Raw genomic sequence first — 22110 nt, 5'->3', positions numbered from 1 at the left:
TTTCTAATCAATAGGCCTCAGTAGCTCTGATGGTTTCAAGTCTTTCAACTGCTTGTCTTTTGTTTTTCCCCTGCATTGCAAAGCAAAATCTGAAAGAAGATAACCAAAACTTATTAGGGGAATCACAGCACTTTAATTCAACCCTTTATATTGGCCAGTATCATAGAAGAAAAAAGGGTTGGTGGTTTTTAATCAGGTTTCCCATTTAAAATAGCTATAATGACAAGTATTTCATTTTTATTAGTGTGGATCTCTCTTTTACTCTTTCTTCCTCTTTCTTGAATTCATTTTGTAGCTGCAAAGTTCTGAAAGTTAACAATTCTTTCATGCTTCTAATACTTCACATTCCTGTCTCTGAAGCCAATGGAAAATGCATAGACATGATTCTAAGTCTGTTGGGCTTAGAGCCGCAACTAAAATCATGAAAAAAAACCCACAGAGTAAACAAACTGAAAGAGGGAACTGAAGTGACTGTCTACCAATTGTAGAGCACTCTGCTATCTCTTTGATTCAGAAAAGGAATGAAAACTATAGAGATATGTTAGAATTTCTACTTAGTTTATGAAAGAATTATAGAAAGATTGCTTTGGAAACTACTACTCGCTAATTCTCTTCTAAGCTTAGTCTCACATGCTGAATCGTCCAGAACATAATTTATGCTTCTGAAATACAGGTGACTAAAATGAAACTAAATAAAATGTTAGTTTCTCATGAGAACCTAAGTAGCTACATATCAGCCTCTCGAGGTATCCCAGATCAGGAAACAACGTCCACAGGAACACTAGATCTATATTTTTATTGAGACAGGTTGTAATAACAGAATCTTGCAAATGCAACTGTGCTTTTTCTCCCTTCCCTTTTCCACCCTGGTGAGTCAGGAATGAGTCAGCCTGAATATCTTTTTCATACTATCTCTCTTCACAGGATTTAAGAAACACTCCTCTCACTGGATCTCTACACAATGCAGCCGTGTGAGCAGTCATGGGCTTGCCCAGACACGGGCATATCTCTCCAACACTCCGCGGCCTGCATTGGTTGCCAATTGGTTTCCGGACTTGATTCTAAGTGTTGATTATGACCATTAAATCCCTACATGGCATGGGACCAGAATACCTCCAAGACTGCCTTCTTCTGCATGAATCCCAGCGACTGGTCAGGTCTCACAGAGTCGGCCTTCTCCAGATTCCGTCAACTAGACCAGAGGTAGGCAAAGTTGGCTCTTCTATGACATGTGTACTTGCCACAATTCTTGGGGTAGCATAACAGGCTCAAGAATTCTGGGAGTTGAAGTCAACAAGTAATAGAAGAGTCAACTTTGCCTACCCCTGAACTAGAAAAAAATCCTTTGGCAGGACCTAGGGAGAGAGCCTTCTCTGTGGTGCCCCCGGGTCTTTGGAATCAGCTTCCCCCAGAGATTTGTACTGCTCCCACCGTCCTCGCCTTTCATAAGAGTCTGAAGACTCATTTATGCCACCAGGCCTGAGGCCATTAGATTCTTGCTCCCTGGCCAATGAATGTATTGAGAGGATGTTGAGTGTATGGAAATATTGTTTTTTATGCTTTGGGGGTGGTGGTTAGATTTTTAATTAATTAATTGGATTTAAGATATTGTATATTATTTGTTATATGTTGTGAGCGGCCCCGAGTCCTTGGAGAGGGGCGGCATAGAAATCCAATAAATAAATAAATTTAGATCAGGGTTGTCAAGCTCACGGCCTGTGGCCTGGGTGTGTCACACACTGGGCACACCTATGCCTGGTTTAGCAAAGAGGAGAATGTCCCAATACATCATGTGATGCCACTGAGATGACATGAGTTTGACACCCCGATTTAGATAAAAGAACTACAAATTCTTACTGGATTTGATATATTTTTCCACATTAGTCCCAAAGAAAGCAACACACATCTGTGTCCCAAACATTGCAGTCTTGCAGTCTCTTCTAGATCACTGTCATCAATATGTAATTCAACTTCCTTCAACTGAGCACCCTCCAGATGTGCAACCAATAAAACTGAAGGATAATAGGTATAATCCATTCTGCCTGGAGACACATGGTGATAATAAATTATATAGTTCACAATTTCTATCTTTCTCTCCTTTAAATTACCAAGCTTTAGAAATGGGTAATAATTTGAAGCAGGGTTGCTTGATTATGCGTGCACTCCTGCTTCAGAATTATATAAATTATTGCAAGTTAATATTAAGGCACACACAGCCACCTCATGCAATTTCCCACACATATTTTGCTAATCCTCTGAGCATGGGACCAGAGGCAATCTATTAAACTGAAGCTCCTATGGATACTGAAGCAACGTGGTCAACATTCTCATCATTGGCTATATTTATGAGGTCAGAAGTTGTTTAACAGGTGCTACTAGTCTAATTTGTTATTTATTTATTTATTTAATTTATTTATTATTTAGATTTGTATGCCGCCCCTCTCCGCAGACTCGGGGCGGCTCACAGCAAGATACAATTCATAACAAATCCAAATATAATTTAAAATATTTAAAAAGAACCCCATTTTACTAACAAACATACACACAAACATACCATGCATAAATTGTACATGCCCGGGGGAGGTGTTTCAGTTCCCCCATGCCTGACGACAAAGGTGGGTTTTAAGGAGTTTACGGAAGGCAGGGAGAGTAGGGGCAGTTCTAATCTCTGGGGGGAGTTGGTTCCAGAGACTCGGGGCCGCCGCAGAGAAGGCTCTTCCCCTGGGGCACGCCAACCGACATTGTTTAGTTGACGGGACCCGGAGAAGGCCCACTCTGTGGGACCTAATCGGTCGCTGGGATTATACTATTAGATGGCCAATACTATTCAATTTCTTCCCCTTAGTCAAAGGTACTACTTTTGTCACCTTCACTATAGCATAGTCACTCCCCCCTCCCATTTACTGGGTTTTAGCTACCCACACTGAACAAGAAGATGTGGTTGGAATCTAACAGTTATTTCTAAATGTGGGCTGAAAAGAAAATTGCTAAAGTTCTTCATATCATAATACTTTCCGGCAGAATGATAGATTAAATATTTCCTTTCTATTATGTGCAGTTTTAGTTCCATACCTCTTCCAAAGTCTGCTGCAGCACATTGGATCTGCATTATTAAACCAGTTTAGGTTTATAAAGTTCATATTGATGAATCTGCATGGGTGAACTTTCAGAGAATTCTTCAAATGCTTTGCCCTTTTGGTCCTTCAAAACCTAATGTCCAATTATTAGTATGCCTAATCAAAACATTTTTCCCTGTAGCTTAGCATTGTTGCAAATTTATTTTCTCCCAAATTGATGGTTCCTGAGGCCTGCTTTAGTGCTATGGTGGAAGAAACAGAATCACAAGGCCAGTGACCTCATCATCCATCTACCTAATTTAGCTTTCCAAGCTTCTGATTGTCCTTCTTGCTTTAACAGATGAGAGGAGGCAGACTTCAAAGTGCAGAGTAATGAGCTTCAAAAGTCAATGTGAAAAAAGAAATCTGTCTAGAATGTAAGCAATTGATTGGAGGAATAGGGTGGGGTTTTTTTACAGTGGCATTTGAGGCATGGAAAACATATTGTAACCAAGCTCACATAGAAGATGTTCAGAAACGGTTTCTCGATTTTACCACTACTACAGCAGCTGAGATTTTATGTAACCAAACATATTGTGCTTGCTGTCATGGGAAAGTTTATTCCTGATATTCTCTGCCAGCTTGTAGAATGTTATTTTTGTACAGGGGAAAAAATCAATCCATAAATCCTGCTCCTTTAATCTGAAATTATACTACCCAAGAACATGCTTATCACCTCATTTATTGCTCAGATGATGACTTAAGCCTAAGAATGTGGATACCATACAATATGTATTCAGGCAACACAAGCCACAAATTGTGCTATAACTATTTTTCAGTTCAGACTCCCTGCCCTATGTAAACAAATTGACATGTAAACAAGTTGATTTCTCCAGGCATCCTTACTTTATATCCTCATCGTAGGCAAAGACAATGATAGCCCTGGCTCTGGGTGTATCTAGAAGCAGCTTGATAATTTTATCAAATTCGTAGGTCTTGTTTTTGCGATCCTGTGGGATTTTCAATGACTGGGCAATGCAGAGATCACCTGTTAACAGAAAAAAAAGAAGACAATATGCTAAAATCTGTAAATCAGGAAGAAAAAGAAACAAAATTGGAAGAAAAAAAGTAGTTAGAGGAAAGATAGACTTAAAAAGAAAAGAATGAAAAGTGGATTTGGGCCTAGTTTGGTACATGGGATGTGGCTCTAAACTTTCTACCTGCTCTACATTAAGATTTCTGGACTTTCATAATTAAATCAATTGAGTGTGTCTGATTAACCCTCAGTTATCTTAGACAAAAACAAAAACAAAACACTTAGGAAACTTAAAAAAAAATCAGTACAAATAATTGGATCCAGTTTTTATTATATTTCTCATATTTCATCCCCTCTGAGTCCTCATAAAACCAGAAAAAACCTTCTATGTATCTGAACTAGATTTTATATCTTTGTTTGTTTGTTTGTTTGTTTGTTTGTTTCTTTATTTGATTGATTGATTGATTTCTATGCCGCCCCTCTCCGAAGACTCTTCCATCTTTGGTTTACCCTACTGTTGGATATAATATATCCATAATATAGATTTGGTCCATTATATCCATTGTCATAAAATAATAATATTTAATATTTTTTTAAAGTCCCTTCTTGTGACAGATTATATATATACCACTTTCCATCACACAGAAAGCAGCTGACTACTTTATCTGAGATTAAGTTCCAGGCTGAATGATAATGCTTGAACTATATCTCTTTATAAACCTTTCCTGACACAAAATTTAAAAACGAGAATGTTCTGGGCTTTCAAAGAAGAAAATATGGATTTTCATGAAAATCAAACTGATGTACAGTGAAAAGGAAACACTCTCAATATAAAATTCTGCTCCATGATGACTGCCTCCAGGAAATTTAACTCTTTGTATGCATTAGGTAACATCCTTTGGAATCATATATCTATTCCATATATCTATTCCATACTTCCATATTTCAATCTTCCCATCTTCCCAACAAACAAAATAAAATCCTTTATTGGCCAAGTGTGATTGGACACACAAGGAATTTGTCTTGGTGAATATGCTCTCAATATACATAAAATAAAAGATGCATATGTCAAGAATCATGATGATTATCATAGGGGTCAAATAAGCAATGAGCCTTTATCTGAAGTTGTCCACAGGCAGTCTAGTTCATTTTCTTCTGAGCTGGAAACCCACAACATCAAACCACAATCCTTCCATTTTTTACTTGGAGAAACTTGAAGTGTCCCAATGAAAATTCAGGGTCAATCACCTTTTCCCTGATGGAACCTAACTACAAAACTTACTTCCAGAGGTGAGCTCCACATAATTTAATAACCAGTTTGCCTAGTACAGAACTGAAAATGTGAGCACACACACATATGCATGCTTTGAATGCTTTGAATACATGTCAATTTCATGCACGTGACTTCCAGCACACCTTCTTGGGCAGTTGTGGTGAGTGGAGTGGGCGAGGTGCAGAAATTAGCTGGGTTGCATGGGCATGGCTAGCGAGTAAGAGATAAGATATATAGAATGGGATATCACCAGAATGGGTGGGTGTGCCCAGCTGGTGGTCCCACTACCTGTATGGTCGAACCACTCCAAACCAGCAGCAACCCACTACTGCTTACATCCCATATCTATGACTCTCCCTACTTCACTTGTTTGTACACCTTTTAAAATCCAGACTACTTTCTTTGTTTTCTTGCTACAAACAGAGGCAGAAGCAAAAATTATGTGAATGTAGACTGGAGGGTGATTTCTGTACTGATTTATGGCTGAGATGGTGGAAATGCAGGTTAACTCAGGCTGTTTGCATAGTGGCTATAGTAATCTGGCAATCTCTCACTACTTACCAGAGTTTACAAAACTTTCACTAGACCCATCATAGAATATAGCTCATCTGTTTGGAACTCATATCGCATCTCAGACATTAACACCCTTGAAAATGTTCAAAGACACTTCACCAGAAGAGCCCTTCATTCCTCCCCTCGAAATAGAACACCCTACGAGACTAGACTTTCAATCCTGGGCCTAGGAACCTTAGAACTAAAATGCCTTAAACATGATCTAAGTTTATATGCTGCAACGTTCTGCCTGTGGGTGACTACTTCAGCTTCAACCACAACATCACAAGAGCACACAACAGATTTAAACTTAATATTAACTGCTCCAAACTTGACTGTAAAAAAAAATGACTTCAGTAACCGAGTTGTCGAAGCGTGGAACTCATTACTGGACTCCATAGTGTCATCCCCAAATCCCCAACACTTTACCCTTAGACTATTCATGGTTGACCTCTCCAGATTCCTAAGAGGTCAGTAAAAGGCATGCATAAGTGCACTAAAGTGCCTTCCATTCCCTTTCCCATTGCTCTCCCATATCTCCTTTCTTCTATTCCTATATCTCTACTTCTATTCTTTCATTGATATATTTTATTCCTGTATCTTCTCTTCTATTCTTTCTTAGATATATTTTACTACAAGCATATCCTCTATAAACTTCATTATGTATTTTACTATGTGTATACCCACTATAACCTTCATTGTGTAATGGAAAAAATCAATCAATCAATCAATAAATAAATAAATAAACAAACAAATAAATAAAATAAATATTAAATTGGGGGTTATTCTGAGAATGCCTCTAAGAGTATATCACAGATGTATAGCAACAGCACTTAGACTTATATACCACTTCACAGCGCTTTACAGCCCTCTTAAAGCAGTTTACAGAGTCAGCATATTGCCTCCAACAATCTGGGTCCTCATTTTACTGACCTCAGAAGGATGGAAGGCTGAGTCAAACCTAAGCCTGGTGAGATTTGAACTGCCAAACAGCTGTAACTGGCAGTCAGAAGAAGCAGCCTACAGAACTGCACTCTAACCACCATGGCACATTTATAAAGAATATATCGAGATATCGAGAAACTCTAAAAAGTGGGTGGAACAGTATCATTTATGTCACTCTGAGAAGTATGACGTTAAATTAATATAAATGCAAAATCTTTGAATAATCATTCCTGCACATTCTTTTCCAAATTTCAACATATTCACCTAATATTGGATGGGTATTTGAAGTGTCAGACAACATGCAAGCCACATATTTTTTTTTCAAGATCCTGTCTTTTGATATGAGAAAAGTCACTGCTTAATGAATTTTTCGAACGTTTTCATTTTTACTTAACAATACACTGGATTTTATTCTAATGACTTTACTGTCGTAATCAGGAAATATTTGGACTGTAACATAAGGCATATTAATAACACAGCAAAGATCTAAGATGACTGCGACATGTTCCTGTTGAGACTCTGCTCCACGGGTATAATGTTAAAGCATCAGAGTGATCCATAAAAAAGGGGGAGGGAGTATAGCAAAAATCCATTTCCCCAAACAATATTGTGAAAATTGCCTGACTTTATAGTTACTACTTTTCCCTGTGGCTCAAGTCTCTTTGGCAGACAGTTCCAATTGCTTCTGAATTGGTCTAGTCATTTATATTCCCAGCACTCTCTCTCCCTGGCTATACTTACAGGTAGCTGAGACACAAAAACATTTAACCTGAAATATCCCAAAACGGGCAACCAAAGCATAAAAATGCAGCAAGACTTTCTTCAAGACAAGGTTGTATTCTTGAGGGATTTACAGCAGGGTAATGTAATTATCAAGCAGTAACTATACAACACCATCACTGTGGAGCAGACAACACAAAATATCAGATTGCTTATAAAAAGTAGTGACACAAAAGAAGAACGGGAAGATCAAGAGGTGGAAGACAAGAAGTGTGGGGGAGAAAAAAACATTTATCAAATAAATTAGATACACTCAGAAAGGGACAGAATTCTATTTAATAGGGGAAAATGCAAAGAAAGAAAAAGAAAACCATAGTCTTATGCATGGGCATGAAACATCTGGCTAAGGAAGAGTACATGTGAAAATAATCTTGGATGTATATTTTAAAATGAATTCACAGAATCATATAACTACCAAAAAAAGAAGAAGAAGCAAATGTGATATTTGATTGACCAAAAAACTAGAGTTTCTCATATAAATAAAGTAATACGTTCAGATGTAATCTGCATTGGTCAAAATTAACTTGAAGAACACAGCAATAGTTTGGGGCACTGCACTTTTAAAAATTTCAAAAAACTGGAACAAGTGTAAAGAAAGCTAAAGAGAATAATGAGATTAGGAATTGAGTGGGAATGTTTGAAGAAATTGGTGTGTTCTACCTTGAGGTTAATGGGATGGGGATATTAGAGCTCCTCAGGAAAGAGTCACTGAATAAATCTTCTCTGACATAAGACTACATGGCATGGACTAGGGGACTCAAATTCCAATTAAGTGCCACAGAAGCACTTCCAAAAGTAGATTAGCAGGGTAGCAATCACCAAGTGAGATGATAAATTCTCCTTCAAGCCTAGGCTGGACAACCATCTACAATTGGTCCAGAATGTAGCTGTGTGAGTTGTTGTGGGTGCACCTAGCTATACCCATAATATACCAATCCTCCATGAACTGCACTGGCTTCTGATTGGTCTCCGGATGCAATTCAAAGTATTGATCATTACCTTTAAAGCCCTACATGGATTAGGACCAAACTAGCTTCAAGACTGCCTTCTACCACATAGCACCCAGCGACTGGTAAGGGCCATAGGGTGGGTCTTATTCGGGTCCCATCAGCTAAACAGTGTCAGCTGGTGAGTGCACGGGGGAGGGCCTTCTCTGTGGCTGCCCCGGCTCTCTGGAACCAACTACCTCCTGAGATCCAGACCATCACCACCCTATTGGCTTTCCAGAAAGCTGTAAAAACTGGCTTTTCCGACAAACCTGGGGCTCTTGATTTCACCAGTGAGATCCCACCATGGATGGTATGTAGGGTTTCAATTGTTTTAACTGTAAATTGGTTTTAAATGTTTTTTAGAGGTTTTGTATTACTATTGTTATTTTATATTCCTGTTGTGAGCCACCTCGAGTCCCTTGGGATTTGGGTGGCATAGTGATAGATCGATAGGTAGGTAGGTAGGTAGGTAGGTAGGTAGAGATAGATAGATAGATAGATAGATAGATAGATAGATAGATAGATAGATGATAGATAGATAGATAGATAGATAGATAGATAGATAGATAGATAGATAGATAGATAGATAGATAGATGAGCAAGGGAGGGAGGGAGCAAGCAAGCAAGTAAGTAAGTCAAGGAATCTTTAATCTGGATTCCTATAATAAATCTCCACAGAAACTACTGATTTTTTCCTTGTTTTTATATTTTTCATTCCCACACCATCACAAAAAATTGTGCACACTGTCTGAAAAGGTTGTTGACCCTAATTTACACTATAATGAAACTGTCAAGTTAGTTACTATATGGTCATGAGTACCTAATGTAAGCTATATAGACCAAATAAATAAAATAGGATGGAGGCATGTTTACCTTGACTTTCTTTTCTAGGTATTAAGTGTATTGCTGACGTATAATTAATTTATCCTCCTCAAATCTTTTGTCATCCATTGAATTAAACTTAATGTGCAATACTAGCATTCTAAGAGGTCGACTACTTTCTTTTTGCTGTATTTTCTATGTTCTGTATTAAGTTATTAACATAGGCGTAGTAACATAGTGTTGGTTATGACCTTTAAAGCCCTTCATGGCATCGGACCAGAATATCTCCGAGACCGCCTCCTGCCGCACGAATCCCAGCGACCGATTAGGTCCCACAGAGTGGGCCTTCTCCGGGTCCCGTCAACTAAACAATGTCGGTTGGCGGGCCCCAGGGGAAGAGCCTTCTCTGTGGCGGCCCCGGCCCTCTGGAACCAACTCCCCCCGGAGATTAGAACTGCCCCTACTCTTCCTGCCTTCCGTAAACTCCTTAAAACCCACCTTTGCCGTCAGGCATGGGGGAACTGAAACATCTCCCCCTGGGCACGTTTAATTTATGCATGGTATGTCTGTGTGTGTGACTGTTAGCATATGGGGTTTTTTAAATATTTAAATATTTTAAATTTGCCTGATTGCTTATGATTTGTTTTTACATGTTGTGAGCCGCCCCGAGTCTTCGGAGAGGGGCGGCATACAAATCTAAGTAATAAATAAATAAATAAATAGTATTCACTGGTACATGATTGATAGAAGAAGAAAAAAACCTGCCCTCTTTTCTCACAAAATGATTAACTCAATTTATAGTATTTGTTATGAGAACATTGCTTCTTTTAAATTAGGAATCAAAAAGACTGGAGATTGATGCAACCAAGCATATTTTGCTGAAATACACAGAAGACAGTGAAAACTGGGTGTCTACCAAACAACTGCGGAAAAGCCCAAGGTTACAGATTATATATGGTTTGGATTTTCACGGGTATATGTATGTAGATTGTTCTGAGTTCGGTTTTTGCCCTGTGTAATATTTTGCATGTCTATGCATAGACATGCAAAATATTACACAGGGCAAAACCCGAACTCAGAACAATCCACATATATATATATATATATATATATATATATATATATATATATATATATATGTGTGTGTGTGTGTGTGTGTGTGTGTGTGTGTGTGTGTGTGTGTGTGTGTGTGTATGTATGTATGTATGTATGTATGTATGTATATACATGTATGTATGTATATACATATATATGTTTAAACTATAAAACTATATTTACAGCAGCACGAAGCTTACAACTTCAGCAAGATTCTATACTGCTAGATATTATAATTTAATATAATCATGTGGGGAGGGGGAGTAGAACTCCTTAGCATCAGAGCATGTTAATTATAATATATGAAATACTAAGGCTTCAAATGGTCATTTTGAAAAATCATTTTTTAGTAAGCACCTAGAAGGCAAGAGGAATATACATTGCAAATTTCAAGTTTGTAGGCTTTATGGTTCTGAAGATTTTGTGATTAATGTGAGTGGCTTTTGCTTTTATATACATATAGATAAACACACACACACAGAGACACACAAACTTGCTACAATGGACTAACTTGGCTTTTCTCCAAAAAATGTCTACTCGGCATAGGAACCCAAATTAAAGAGTCTACAACTGAAAACCTCTCAGACTGTTCCAATTTATCCAATAAGGTGCTCACCTCTCTCGGGAATTGATTTTATGGTTGAACTACCTTTTAGGCTTTCTGAAATTTAATATATTATTCCATGCCCTGAACAAAAGACAAATATCCTTCACTTCTGTGTGGTATGCTTTTAAGTATTTAAAAAGGGCTGCCATATCATTTCTCAATTGTTTTTCTCAAAGGCAAATATTGTTCCTTAGAGCAGTGTTTTTCAACCGGTGTGCTGCGGCACACTAGTGTGCCGCGAGACATGGTCAGGTGTGCTGCGAGGTGGCTCCTGCAAGTGGGAGCTCCAGGGCTGAGGCTTCAGCCCTGGAGCTCCCACTTGCAGAAGCCACCCCCCGGCTATTGCCCGCCACCGCCGGCGCTATTGGCACCCTCCCGCGGGAGGCCGGCAAAGGTGGCTTTGAAAGTCGGCCCCCTCGCACCCATGGCTTCTCGTCCCTAATAGCGGCGGAGGGCAATAGCCAGGGGAGGGGCGGGTTCTGCAAGTGGGAGCTCCAGGGCTGAGGCTTCCTCTTGTGTCTGTCCCCGCCCGCCCGATCCGTCCTTCTCTCCGGCTTTCTTGGGGCGCGGCTCCTCCCACAGTGGTGGCTGCAGCGGCACTGGCGATCCGGCCGCTAGCCGCTCCAAGCGCTGTGGGAACGCCCACCCCTCTCATAGTCCCGTCCCGGGCTGTCAGTAAAGGGGCTGCTTCCCATCCCCCTGCCAGCTTGCTCAGAACATTCAAACTAAGGAAAACCTTCGCCGGCCTCACACAGAGAAGAAAGGAAGAGAGAGAATGAGAGAGAGAGAGCAACAGAGAGAGAGAGAGAGAAAGAAAGAACAAGAGAGAGAAAGCATGAGAGAGAGAGAAAGAACAAGAGAGAGAGAAAGAAAATAAGAGAGAACAAGAGAGAGAGAACAAGAGAGAGAGAGAGAACGAAAATAAGAGAGAACGAGAGAGCAACAGAGAGAGAGAGAAAGAACAAGAGAGAGAAAGCATGAGAGAGAGAGAGAAAGAAAATAAGAGAGAGAACGAGAGAGAGAGAGAAGGAAAGCAAGAGAGAAAAAGAGATAGCAACAGAGAGAGAAAGCAACAGAGACAGATAGGGAGAGGAAAGGAGAGAGAGAGAAATGACAACAAAAAGGGGGAAAAAAGGAGAAATGAGAAAATGATTGAGGCAGAGAATGAGATGAGAGAGAAACAAAGAGAGAGAGAGAGAGAGGTGATTCTTGAAGCATATGGTAAAAAGCACCCAAATAATAAGAAAACCCTCCCAGCCCACACCTGTTTTTGAAAAGAATAAAAGAGAAAAAAAACCAGCCCTCAACTGGTTTTGGAAAAGGTTCGAGTGTGTATACACACACACATAAGGGGGGGAGAGAGACAGGGATGGAAAAAGAGAAGTGAGAGGGAGAAGGAATGAGGGAAAAAGGGAGGAAGAGAGAGAAATGAGAAACATGAGAGAGAAAAGGGGGAAAGACAGGAGAAGTACCCAGAAATAAGACAGTGGTATAAATTTGAGGAGGGATGATTGATGATTGACTGTATTTATAAAGGGATGTTACATGGGATTGTATATATGAGGGGGTTATTTATGTATGTATGTATGTATGTATGTATGTATGTATGTATGTATGTATGTATGTACATACGTACGTATTTATTTATTTATTAGATTTGTGTCATTTTGGTTGGTGGTGTGCCCCAGGATTTTGTAAATGTAAAAAATGTGCCGCGGCTCAAAAAAGGTTGAAAATCACTGCCTTAGAGGACTCAGATTCTAATCCCATAATGAACTTTTGATGTTCTTTTCTGTATCTATTCCAGTTTCTACTAATTATTCCCTTAGTCTGATTTAGCCAAAGTGAAATCTGACCAAAATAAAATAAAGTGGAAGTGATTATTTTTCAACATTTAGAAATTAAGACTTCTCTTGATGGAAATTATTTATAGTTGGGGTTTTTTGCATCTACATTCCCTTCAGATTAATATTCAGTTCATATCAACTATTATTTTATATACTGTAAAAAAACCACAAGTATTATTACTAAATCAGGTAGCCTCACTTATTATCTCCCAAATCATTTAGATTAATTACTTCTAACTGGAATGGAATGGAATAGAACAGAACAGAACAGAACAGATTTTTTTATCGAACACACAAGGAATTTGTCCTGGTGCATATCCTCTCAGTGTACATAAAAGAAAATATAGGTTTGTCAAGAATCATAACGTACAACGCTTAATTATAGTCCAGATACAAATAAGCAATCAAATCATATTAGGAACCAGTCAATGTACTATAAATCATAAGGATACAAGCAACAAAGTTAATGGAAGAATTTAGAAAGATTCAGACACAGCACAGGGGGGAAAAATCACAATGAACAATGAAGAAAAAGAGGGAGAGAAAAACTTTATTCATTTGCCATAACAGTGCTATATTTCTAGCTTGGGAAGTTGTATGATATAAAATTGCATTGCAATGACTGTAGCAAAATAGGAGTTTTTATTACAGTTTTATAATAAATATGAGTATAATGTGCATTTCAAGCATAATTTATTTTCATATAAAATTTCTATGCAGAACAAGAATTAAGATTCCTTTGTAATTTGTTCATATTGGGTACTTTAGTGTAAATGTGCCTCTGTCTATTGATTGGCTGGTTTGTCTGTGTTTATTCCCCCAGCTCTAAAACAAAATTAAACAGAAGCATAGTGTGTAAATTGGCAGAGAAACTAAAAATGTCTAGCACAGATGAGTTAATTAAGAACTTTATTCTATTAAAGTTGTCACTGTAATTCTGGTGCATTTTTAATGTGGTTCCCTAGTGCATTTTATCACCTCAAAGACTTGCTTTTATTATGACAGTTAAATCAAGCTTCCTAATATACCAAAATCAAGGCAGCCACTGGAAGACTAAATTGAATGCTAAGAATGGTGTAAATGATAATTATCCAAGTGATGAAAAAGACAGAATAGCTTTTCTTGATGTGTTGATTCTGATCTAAAAATAGACTTTACCAAACCTCTTAACTTGTCAACTATGATCATGAATGTTCAATCTACATTTAATGATGGGATCCTTGTTCTAAAGTTTGTGGTGGCTTGTTGCAGAATGTGTCCTACAGAGGAAAGGAGTTCTAAAGGACTGGCATAAATATAGTAAGACTCTCTAAAATGCTATGGGATTGAGATTTTGGTTGCATTAGGAGTCCTTTGCAGTAAAGGACCATCTGAACTTCCTAGTGATTACTTTGGAGCAAGTTCCCACAGAGGTCCCACAGAGTTGGCCTTCTCCGGGTCCCGTCGACTAAACAATGTCAACTGGCAGGACCTAGGAGAAGAGCCTTCTCTGTGGCAGGCCCCGGCCCTCTGGAATCAACTCCCCCCAGAGATTCAAATTGCCCCCACCCTCCTTGCCTTCCACAAGATGTTGAAGACCCATGTCACCAGGCATGGGGGGACTAATCCCCCCTTCTGACTTGTAGCATTTGAGTGTGGTGTGATTGTGTAGTATTAATTGTTTTTAGTAATAATGGGTTTTAACTTGTTTTTCTTAATATTAGATTTGTATTGTATTGTATTTTATTGTATTGTTATTGCTGTTGTGATCCACCCCCAGGGCCACCGATAGACGGGTATTACTGGGAGTCCTGTCCCGGGGCCCGGCCAAATTAGGGGCCCCGGCATTCTGGCGCCAAATCAGCAGCTCCTTGCACATGCGTAGACTGTACCCTCCTTCTTTTGCAGTAAAAGGCGAGGCAGAACTCGAAGCCCCGACGAAGGTAAGCCGAAGAGGAGCCTGAGAGAATGAAGAAGGCGGGAAAAGCTCCCGGGTTGCTTCGTGCGCGCTTCCTCAGCCGTCACGGAGTGGAGAAAAAAGGGCCCCACGGGGGGGAGGCATTCTTTAAGGGACGGGACGGCTTCATTGATTCCAGCCGGCCGCGGAGTGGGGCTGCCAGTGTGGGTAAAAGGGCGGCGAGAGGCTTCTCTCTCTCTCTCTCTCTCCTGGATTGCGACCTTCGGCACATGGGGGAGGAGAGTGGGGGGGCGGGGGGGGGCGGAGGGACAACAACTTTGCAGGGTTTTTTGCTTGGTCTTTCTTTCTTTCTTTCTTTCTTTCTTTCTTTCTTTCTTTGCTTGCTTGCTTGCTCCTTTCTTCCTTTCCTTCTTTCTTTCCTTCCTTTCTCTCTCCTTCCTTTCTCTCTCTATTTTCTCTCCTTTATTTTTTTCCTTCATTCCTTCTTTTCCTTCCTTCTTTCTTGCTCTCTCTCGCCTTCCTTTCTTTCTCTTCTTTCTTTTTTCTTCCTTTTCTTCCCTTCCTTTTTTCTTTCCTTCCTCTCTCCTTTCTTTCTCTTTTCTTTCTCTCTCCTTCCTTCCTTTCCTTCTTTCCTTCATATCTCTCTCTGTCTCTCCCTCTCTGTCTCTCTCAGTGTCTCTCTCGCGATCGCTGTTAGAAAGGAAGTTCAAGTGAGGAGTTGTGAAATCGGCAAGGCCAGTCGGCGGCCACTCCCGCAACTTAACTTTTGTTTTTAAATGGCTCTTCTATAGGTTACAGTTAATCTGCCGATTACGTTCTGTCACCTCAAAGATGGACGAGATTAAAAATGAGAGGGAGCTGGAGGGGGCGTGGCCTAGCCCCGTTTCTGGTTCGAAGAGGTTTTGCAGGTTTTTTGTGGTGCTCCTTTCGGGGATGGCTGCGGTGGGATGAAGCCGATCTTCCCACTTTTTCCCAACTCCTGAAACTCAAAAGTTTTTCCTCCAGCCATGGTTTTTTTTAAAAAAAGTGGGTTACATCTGTACAGGTAATCCTTGATATATGATCACATTGGAGCCCATACTTTCTATTGTTAAGTGAAACATTTCTGGGGTGAATTTTGCCCTGTTTTATAAGGTTCCTTTGTTAAGTGGATTGCTACAATTCATAAGTTAGTGACCTGCTTGCTAAGTGGATCAGCCTTCCCCATTGACTTTCCTTGTCCAAAGCTTGAAAAAGGTGATGGACTTTTTGCTGAAGAATCATTTGATGTTTAATTTAAAGGAGCCATGCTCCTGAAGGGATAAAACAACTACACTGAGGACTGCTGTAAAGAAGATTGGAAGTTATTCCTTTACATTTTTATGCCTCTTTTCTTTTCTTCTTTTCTGTCTCTGTTCTTTATTTCTTATTTATCAATTTTGGTTTTTAAAAAATTTAAAGTAGAATGCAGTGGACTTGATAGGATTAGGCTGAGAGAGAGGACAGAAAGGAAGAGGAGAGATAGAAAGGAAGAGAGAGATAGAAAGAGGGATAGAAAGAGAAAGAGAGTGAGAGATGCTCAGTGAGCCTTTCTTTGAAGTTGCCTTTCTTTCTTTCTTTCTTTCTTTCTTTCTTTCTCTCTTTCTTTCTCTTTCTCTCTTGCTCTCTTGCTCTTTCGTTCTTTTTTCTTTCTCTTGCTTTCTTTCTTTCTCTTTCTTTCTCTCCTTCCTTCCCTCCTTCCATTTCTTTCATTCCCCCTCTCTATTTTTATTTCTCTTTCATTCTCTTTCTTTCTCTCTTTCTTTCTTTCTTGCTCTTTTTCTTTCTCTCTTTTACCTTCCCTTCCTCTATTTCTTCTTTTCTTTCTCCTTCCTACCTTCTTCCCTCCCTCCCTTCCTTCAGTCCTTCCTCTCTTACTCTCCCCTTTCATAAGTTTCCTTGCTTCCTTCCTCTGTTCCTGTCCCTTCCCCCTTTCTTTCTTTCTTTCCTTCCTTCCCTCCCTCCATTTCTTGCTTTTCTTCTCCTTCCTCCCTTCTTTCCTCCCTCATTCCCTTCTTTCACTCCTTCCTCTCTTACTCTCCCCTTTCACACCTTTCCTTGCTTTCTTTGCACCCTTCCTCTGTTCCTGTCCCTTCCCTCTTCCCTTCCTTCCTTCCCAGCCTCCGTCCATTCATTCACCCATTCCTCTCTTGATCGCCCCTTTTACCATTCCTCCCTCCCTCCCTCCTTCCTTCATAGCTCGCCCTCGCCTTTCTTCCCTTCCTTCCAGATGGGAGTGCCCCCTCAAGACACCCGCCTGACTGCTGGTACCCTGCTTTTTCTCTCCCCTCATCCTTTCCAGCTCCTCGCCGGTGGCTGCCGGGTGTGTGCGTTTGCTGGCTGGGGAATTCTGGGAGTTGAAGTCCAGATATCTTCAAGTTGCCAAGGTTGGGAAACACTGGCCTATGGGACCGCCTCGCTTGGCATGAAGCGGGAAATGATCCCCGGGGGATGGAGTGGCTTGGCGACTTAAAATAGTTTTTAAATGGCGGGGGGGGCAGACACTTGGGCTATATGGGGCCCCAAAATTCCTGATGGTGGCCCTGTCCGCCCCGAATATTATTATTATTATTATTAGTAGTAGTAGTAGTAGTAGTAGTAGCAGCAGCAGCAGCAGCAGCAGCAGCAGCAGTAGTATTACGTTCTATGGCAGAAACAGTGGAAATTAATTATATGCTATTTGCTTTCCCCTCTTGCCCCCTGGTGTATTACAGCAGAGTTATTTACTGCCTGAGCAGCCACATAAGGTGGGCATATTCCCTGGTAGTATGGCACCATTTGTGCATGTTTTCCCTAAGCTCAGCTGAAGCTTTGTCCTGTCTAATCCATTTTCCCAGTCTATAATATTATCCTTATGCATAACACCCAGGAAAACATCTAATTCTTTACATTTGTGCAGTTTTACTTTCTGTTCAAAGAACTGCATTCTAGTGTAAGTTAGAAGACAACATTGAAAATAAGATAACCTTAGAAACTAAAGTAGCTAGTTGAAAGCTGACCTAGCTTATGTATATACTAATACAGTGATTCTCAACCTGTGGTTGGCACGATGTCATTATAGGGGATCCACAAAGGCTTTAAAAGTCCATGATGAAGAAAAGGTTGAGAACCACTGTTCTAATGCATTATTGTGTTTGTAGCACCATCCCTATTGCTTCCCAATCATCACTTCATTAAACATGAATTATGTTGCCCTATCCAATAAATAAGGGTTGCAGTAATTGAATATGTCTAGGTTAATGAATAGAAGGACTAGAGGTGGGATGATAGCTGCCACAAAAAAGACGGGTTCAACTTATCCTCCAAAGCACCTGAGGGCAGGACAAGAAACAATGGATGGGACCCAACCAAAGAGAGAAGCAACCTAGAACTAAGGAAAAAAATTGAATTTCCTGGCAGTTAGAATAATTAATCAATGGAACCACTTGCATCTAGATGTTGTGGGTATTCCAACACTGGTTTTGAACAGACAACCATTTGTCTGAAATGCTTTAGGGTTTGTCCTGCTTGAGCAGGAAATCGGTCCCTTCCATCTATGTTATTTTGTTATTCTGAAAATGTTTGTTTACATATCCAATCATATACTTATTCTAATTTGTCCAACTCTATAAAGAGCCGTGATGGTGAACCTATGGCATGCGTGCCACAGGTGGTACATGGAGCCATATCTGAGGGCTTTGCCCAATGTCAGTTTCAGCGCGCATTTGCTCACTAACCAGTTGGTATTCAGGCTTCCAGAAGGTGGGGAAAGCTGTTTTCACCCTGCCCAGGCTTTCCTGAAGCCTGAGGAAGGTGAAAAATTATTATTATTATTATTATTAATTGGATTTGTATGCCGCCCCTCTCCGGAGACTCGTGGTGGCTAACAGCAATAATAAAACAGCATATAATAATAATCCAATACTAAAAACAGTTAAAAACCCATTATTATAAAAACCAAACATACATACAGACATACCATGCATAAAATTGTAAAGGCCTAAGGGGAAAGAGTATCTCAATTCCCTCATGCCTGGCGGCAGAGGTGGGTTTTAAGCAGCTTACGAAAGGCAAGGAGGGTGGGGGCAATTCTAATGTCTGAGGGGAGTTGGTTACAGAGTGCCGGGGCCGCCACAGAGAATGCTCTTCCCCTGGGTCCCGCCAAGCAACATTGTTTAGTTGACGGGACCCAGAGAAGACCCACTCTGTGGGACCTAACTGGTCGCTGGGATTCGTGCAGCAGAAGGCGGTCCCTGAGATGGCCCAAGAGGCCTACCAGAAGTCATTTTTAAACTTCTGATAGACCCGCTGGGCCTGTTTTTCTCTATCCACAGAGTCTGGAGGCTTCAGTGAGACCTGTGCACATGGGGGGCGGGGGAAGTGCTTGTAGGGGAGGTTTCCGTGCATGCAGAAGGGAGGGCATTGCATTATGGGTGTGGGCATGCACGTGCATACTATCCCACACATATATGCCCTTTTGGCACCCAAGCAAAAAAAAAAAGGTTCTCCAATCCTGGTATAGAGGATTGTCATTTTTATTATAGATTTGCTTTTGCTTTTCCATTTCTATGATTTATTTATTTATTTATTTATTTTATTTAGTTATTTTGTCCAATGCACAATAATACACCATGAAGGTTATACTCGAGTAAAATACATTAGAGAAAGTATAGAAGTGAAAATTTAGGAATAGAATATATCAATTAAAGAATAGAAGGATATTATGAGAGTAGTATAAGAAGAATAGAATAGAAGAATAGTAGATACGATATAGGACATATAGGAGAGACAATAGGGCTGGGGATGGGAGGCAAACTAGTGCACTTATGCATGCCCCTTATTGACCTCTTAGGAATCTGGAGAGGTCAACTGTGGCTAGTCTAAGGGTAAAAAGATGGGGGTTAGGGGAAGATACTACAGAGTCCAGTAATGAGTTCCATGCTTCGACAACTCGATTACTAAAGTCGTATTTTTTACAGTCCAATTTGGAGCGGTTAATTGGCAGTTCTGTGTTAGCAAATACTTCAAAAGAAAAGGATTTAGGGGTAGTGATTTCTGACAGTCTCAAAATGGGTGAACAGTGCAGTCAGGCGGTAGGGAAAGCAAGTAGGATGCTTGGCTGCATAGCTAGAGGTATAACAAGCAGGAAGAGGGAGATTATGATCCCGCTATATAGAATGCTGGTGAGACCATATTTGGAATACTGTGTTCAGTTCTGGAGACCTCACCTACAAAAAGATATTGACAAAATTGAACGGGTCCAAAGACGGGCTACAAGAATGGTGGAAGGTCTTAAGCATAAAACGTATCAGGAAAGACTTAATGAACTCAATCTGTATAGTCTGGAGGACAGAAGGAAAAGGGGGGACATGATTGAAACATTTAAATATATTAAAGGGTTAAATAAGGTCCAGGAGGGAAGTGTTTTTAATAGGAAAGTGAACACAAGAACAAGAGTACACAATCTGAAGTTAGTTGGGGAAAAGATCAAAAGCAACGTGAGAAAATATTATTTTACTGAAAGAGTAGTAGATCCTTGGAACAAACTTCCAGCAGACGTGGTTGGTAAATCCACAGTAACTGAATTTAAACATGCCTGAGATAAACATATATCCATTGTAAGATAAAATACAGGAAATAGTATAAGGGCAGACTAGATGGACCATGAGGTCTTTTTCTGCCGTCAGACTTCTATGTTTCTATGTTTCTATGTTAATATTAAGCTTGTATCTGTGTATGCTCTTGTGTTGTTGTGTTTGAAGCTGAAGTAGTCGTTGACAGGCAGGATGTTGCAGCATATGATTTTGTGGGAAATACTTAGATTATGTTTAAGGTGCCGTAGCTGTAAGCTTTCTAGACCCAGGATAGTGAGTCTAGTTTTGTAGGGTATTCTGTTTTGGGTGGAGAAGTGAAGGGCTCTTCTGGTGAAGTATCTTTGGACATATGATACGGAGAGGGGCAGCATACAAATCCAATAAATAAATAAATAAATAAATAAATAAATGAATGAATGAATGAATGAATGAATGAATGAATGAATAAACAAACAAACAAACAAACACACACACACACACAAATAAATAAATAAATAAATAAATAAATAAAAAATTATTGTACTTCAGCAGAAGAACGTGTACGATTCCCATTACTAAAGGACTCTGTGAGGAAAAGCCACAGATGGGAATGTGATTATTTCGCAAATAGCTAATCAGGAAGTGATTCCCATGGGTGAAGAATGAATGCTTACAGATATAGGGCATGGGTTATATGATTAAAAGCAGCAAAATGTTTCCCTACTGGTTCTGTGGGCATGGCTTGCTAGGTGTGGCAGGGGAAGGATTCTGCAAAATCCCTGTTCCCACCCCAGAGATGGCATTTGCCGGTTCGCCAAACTACTCAAAATTTCCGCTACTGGTTTCTCCAGAATCCTGTCAGAACCTGCTGAATTTCACCCCTGATTAAAAGGGTGTGATTAAACCATAGGAATCAAAATGAAACAGCATATAGTTGTAAAAGATCTATTATGAAAAACATTAAAAAAGAGAATAAGAATAAAGAATCAGTGGCCTTGTCAGTTGCCTTTGAGAGCAATTCACTGTGTAATCAAGGGAGTAGACAGAGGTTAGCTCATTCTTCCTAGGTTTGATTAGCAGTCATTAGTTGGAATTATTGGTTGCAACTGACTCCTGAACAATACCTTCCCATGCTGATTTGGTCTGTTGCCCAAAGCAATTTCTGTTGATCTCTGCATGCTAGGAGAATGTTATACTCTGTGACATTGTTTTATTTTTCTGAACTGTTTCTTGGAATGCCACACTGTAATTATGGGATTGTTCAGAGATTTCCCTTTCAGTCAAATGTTTTCCCTCAGTCCTAATGCTAGTCTTTTTCAAGTTGTAGCAATCAATCAATCAATTTTTTATTAGGGTCATAAAGTGGCCAAAAGAGGGTGGAATATTTAATTACAAAGTATTAAAGTATTAAAAAAATATAAAATGCTAGTACAGTGTTCCCTCGCTTTTCGCGGGGGATGCGTTCCGAGACCGCCCACGTAAGTTGAATTTCCGCGAAGTAGAGATGCGGAAGTAAATACACTATTGTTGGCTATGAACAGTATCACAAGCCTTCCCTTAACACTTTAAACCCCTAAATTGCAATTTTCCATTCCCTTAGCAACCATTCAGATTATTACTCACCATGTTTATTTATTAAAG

General features: G+C 39.9%; 1 protein-coding gene across 5 annotated transcripts in view; it reads right to left on the bottom strand.

The window, feature by feature from the left end:
* Positions 1–22110, bottom strand: part of GRM7 (glutamate metabotropic receptor 7) — a 553799-nt gene that overhangs the window by 285492 nt on the left and 246197 nt on the right. For all 5 annotated transcript variants that reach the window (XM_070738269.1, XM_070738272.1, XM_070738271.1 and 2 more), the window contains exon 3: positions 3963–4104. In XM_070738269.1, coding sequence (XP_070594370.1) covers positions 3963–4104 — 142 coding nt within the window. The remainder of the gene's footprint in view (positions 1–3962; positions 4105–22110) is intronic.

The sequence above is a fragment of the Erythrolamprus reginae genome, chromosome 2 (assembly GCF_031021105.1).
Source record: "Erythrolamprus reginae isolate rEryReg1 chromosome 2, rEryReg1.hap1, whole genome shotgun sequence".
NCBI lineage: Eukaryota > Metazoa > Chordata > Lepidosauria > Squamata > Dipsadidae > Erythrolamprus > Erythrolamprus reginae.
The sequence above is the reverse complement of the archived record's forward strand: the minus strand, read 5'-3'. Positions and strand labels throughout refer to the sequence as shown.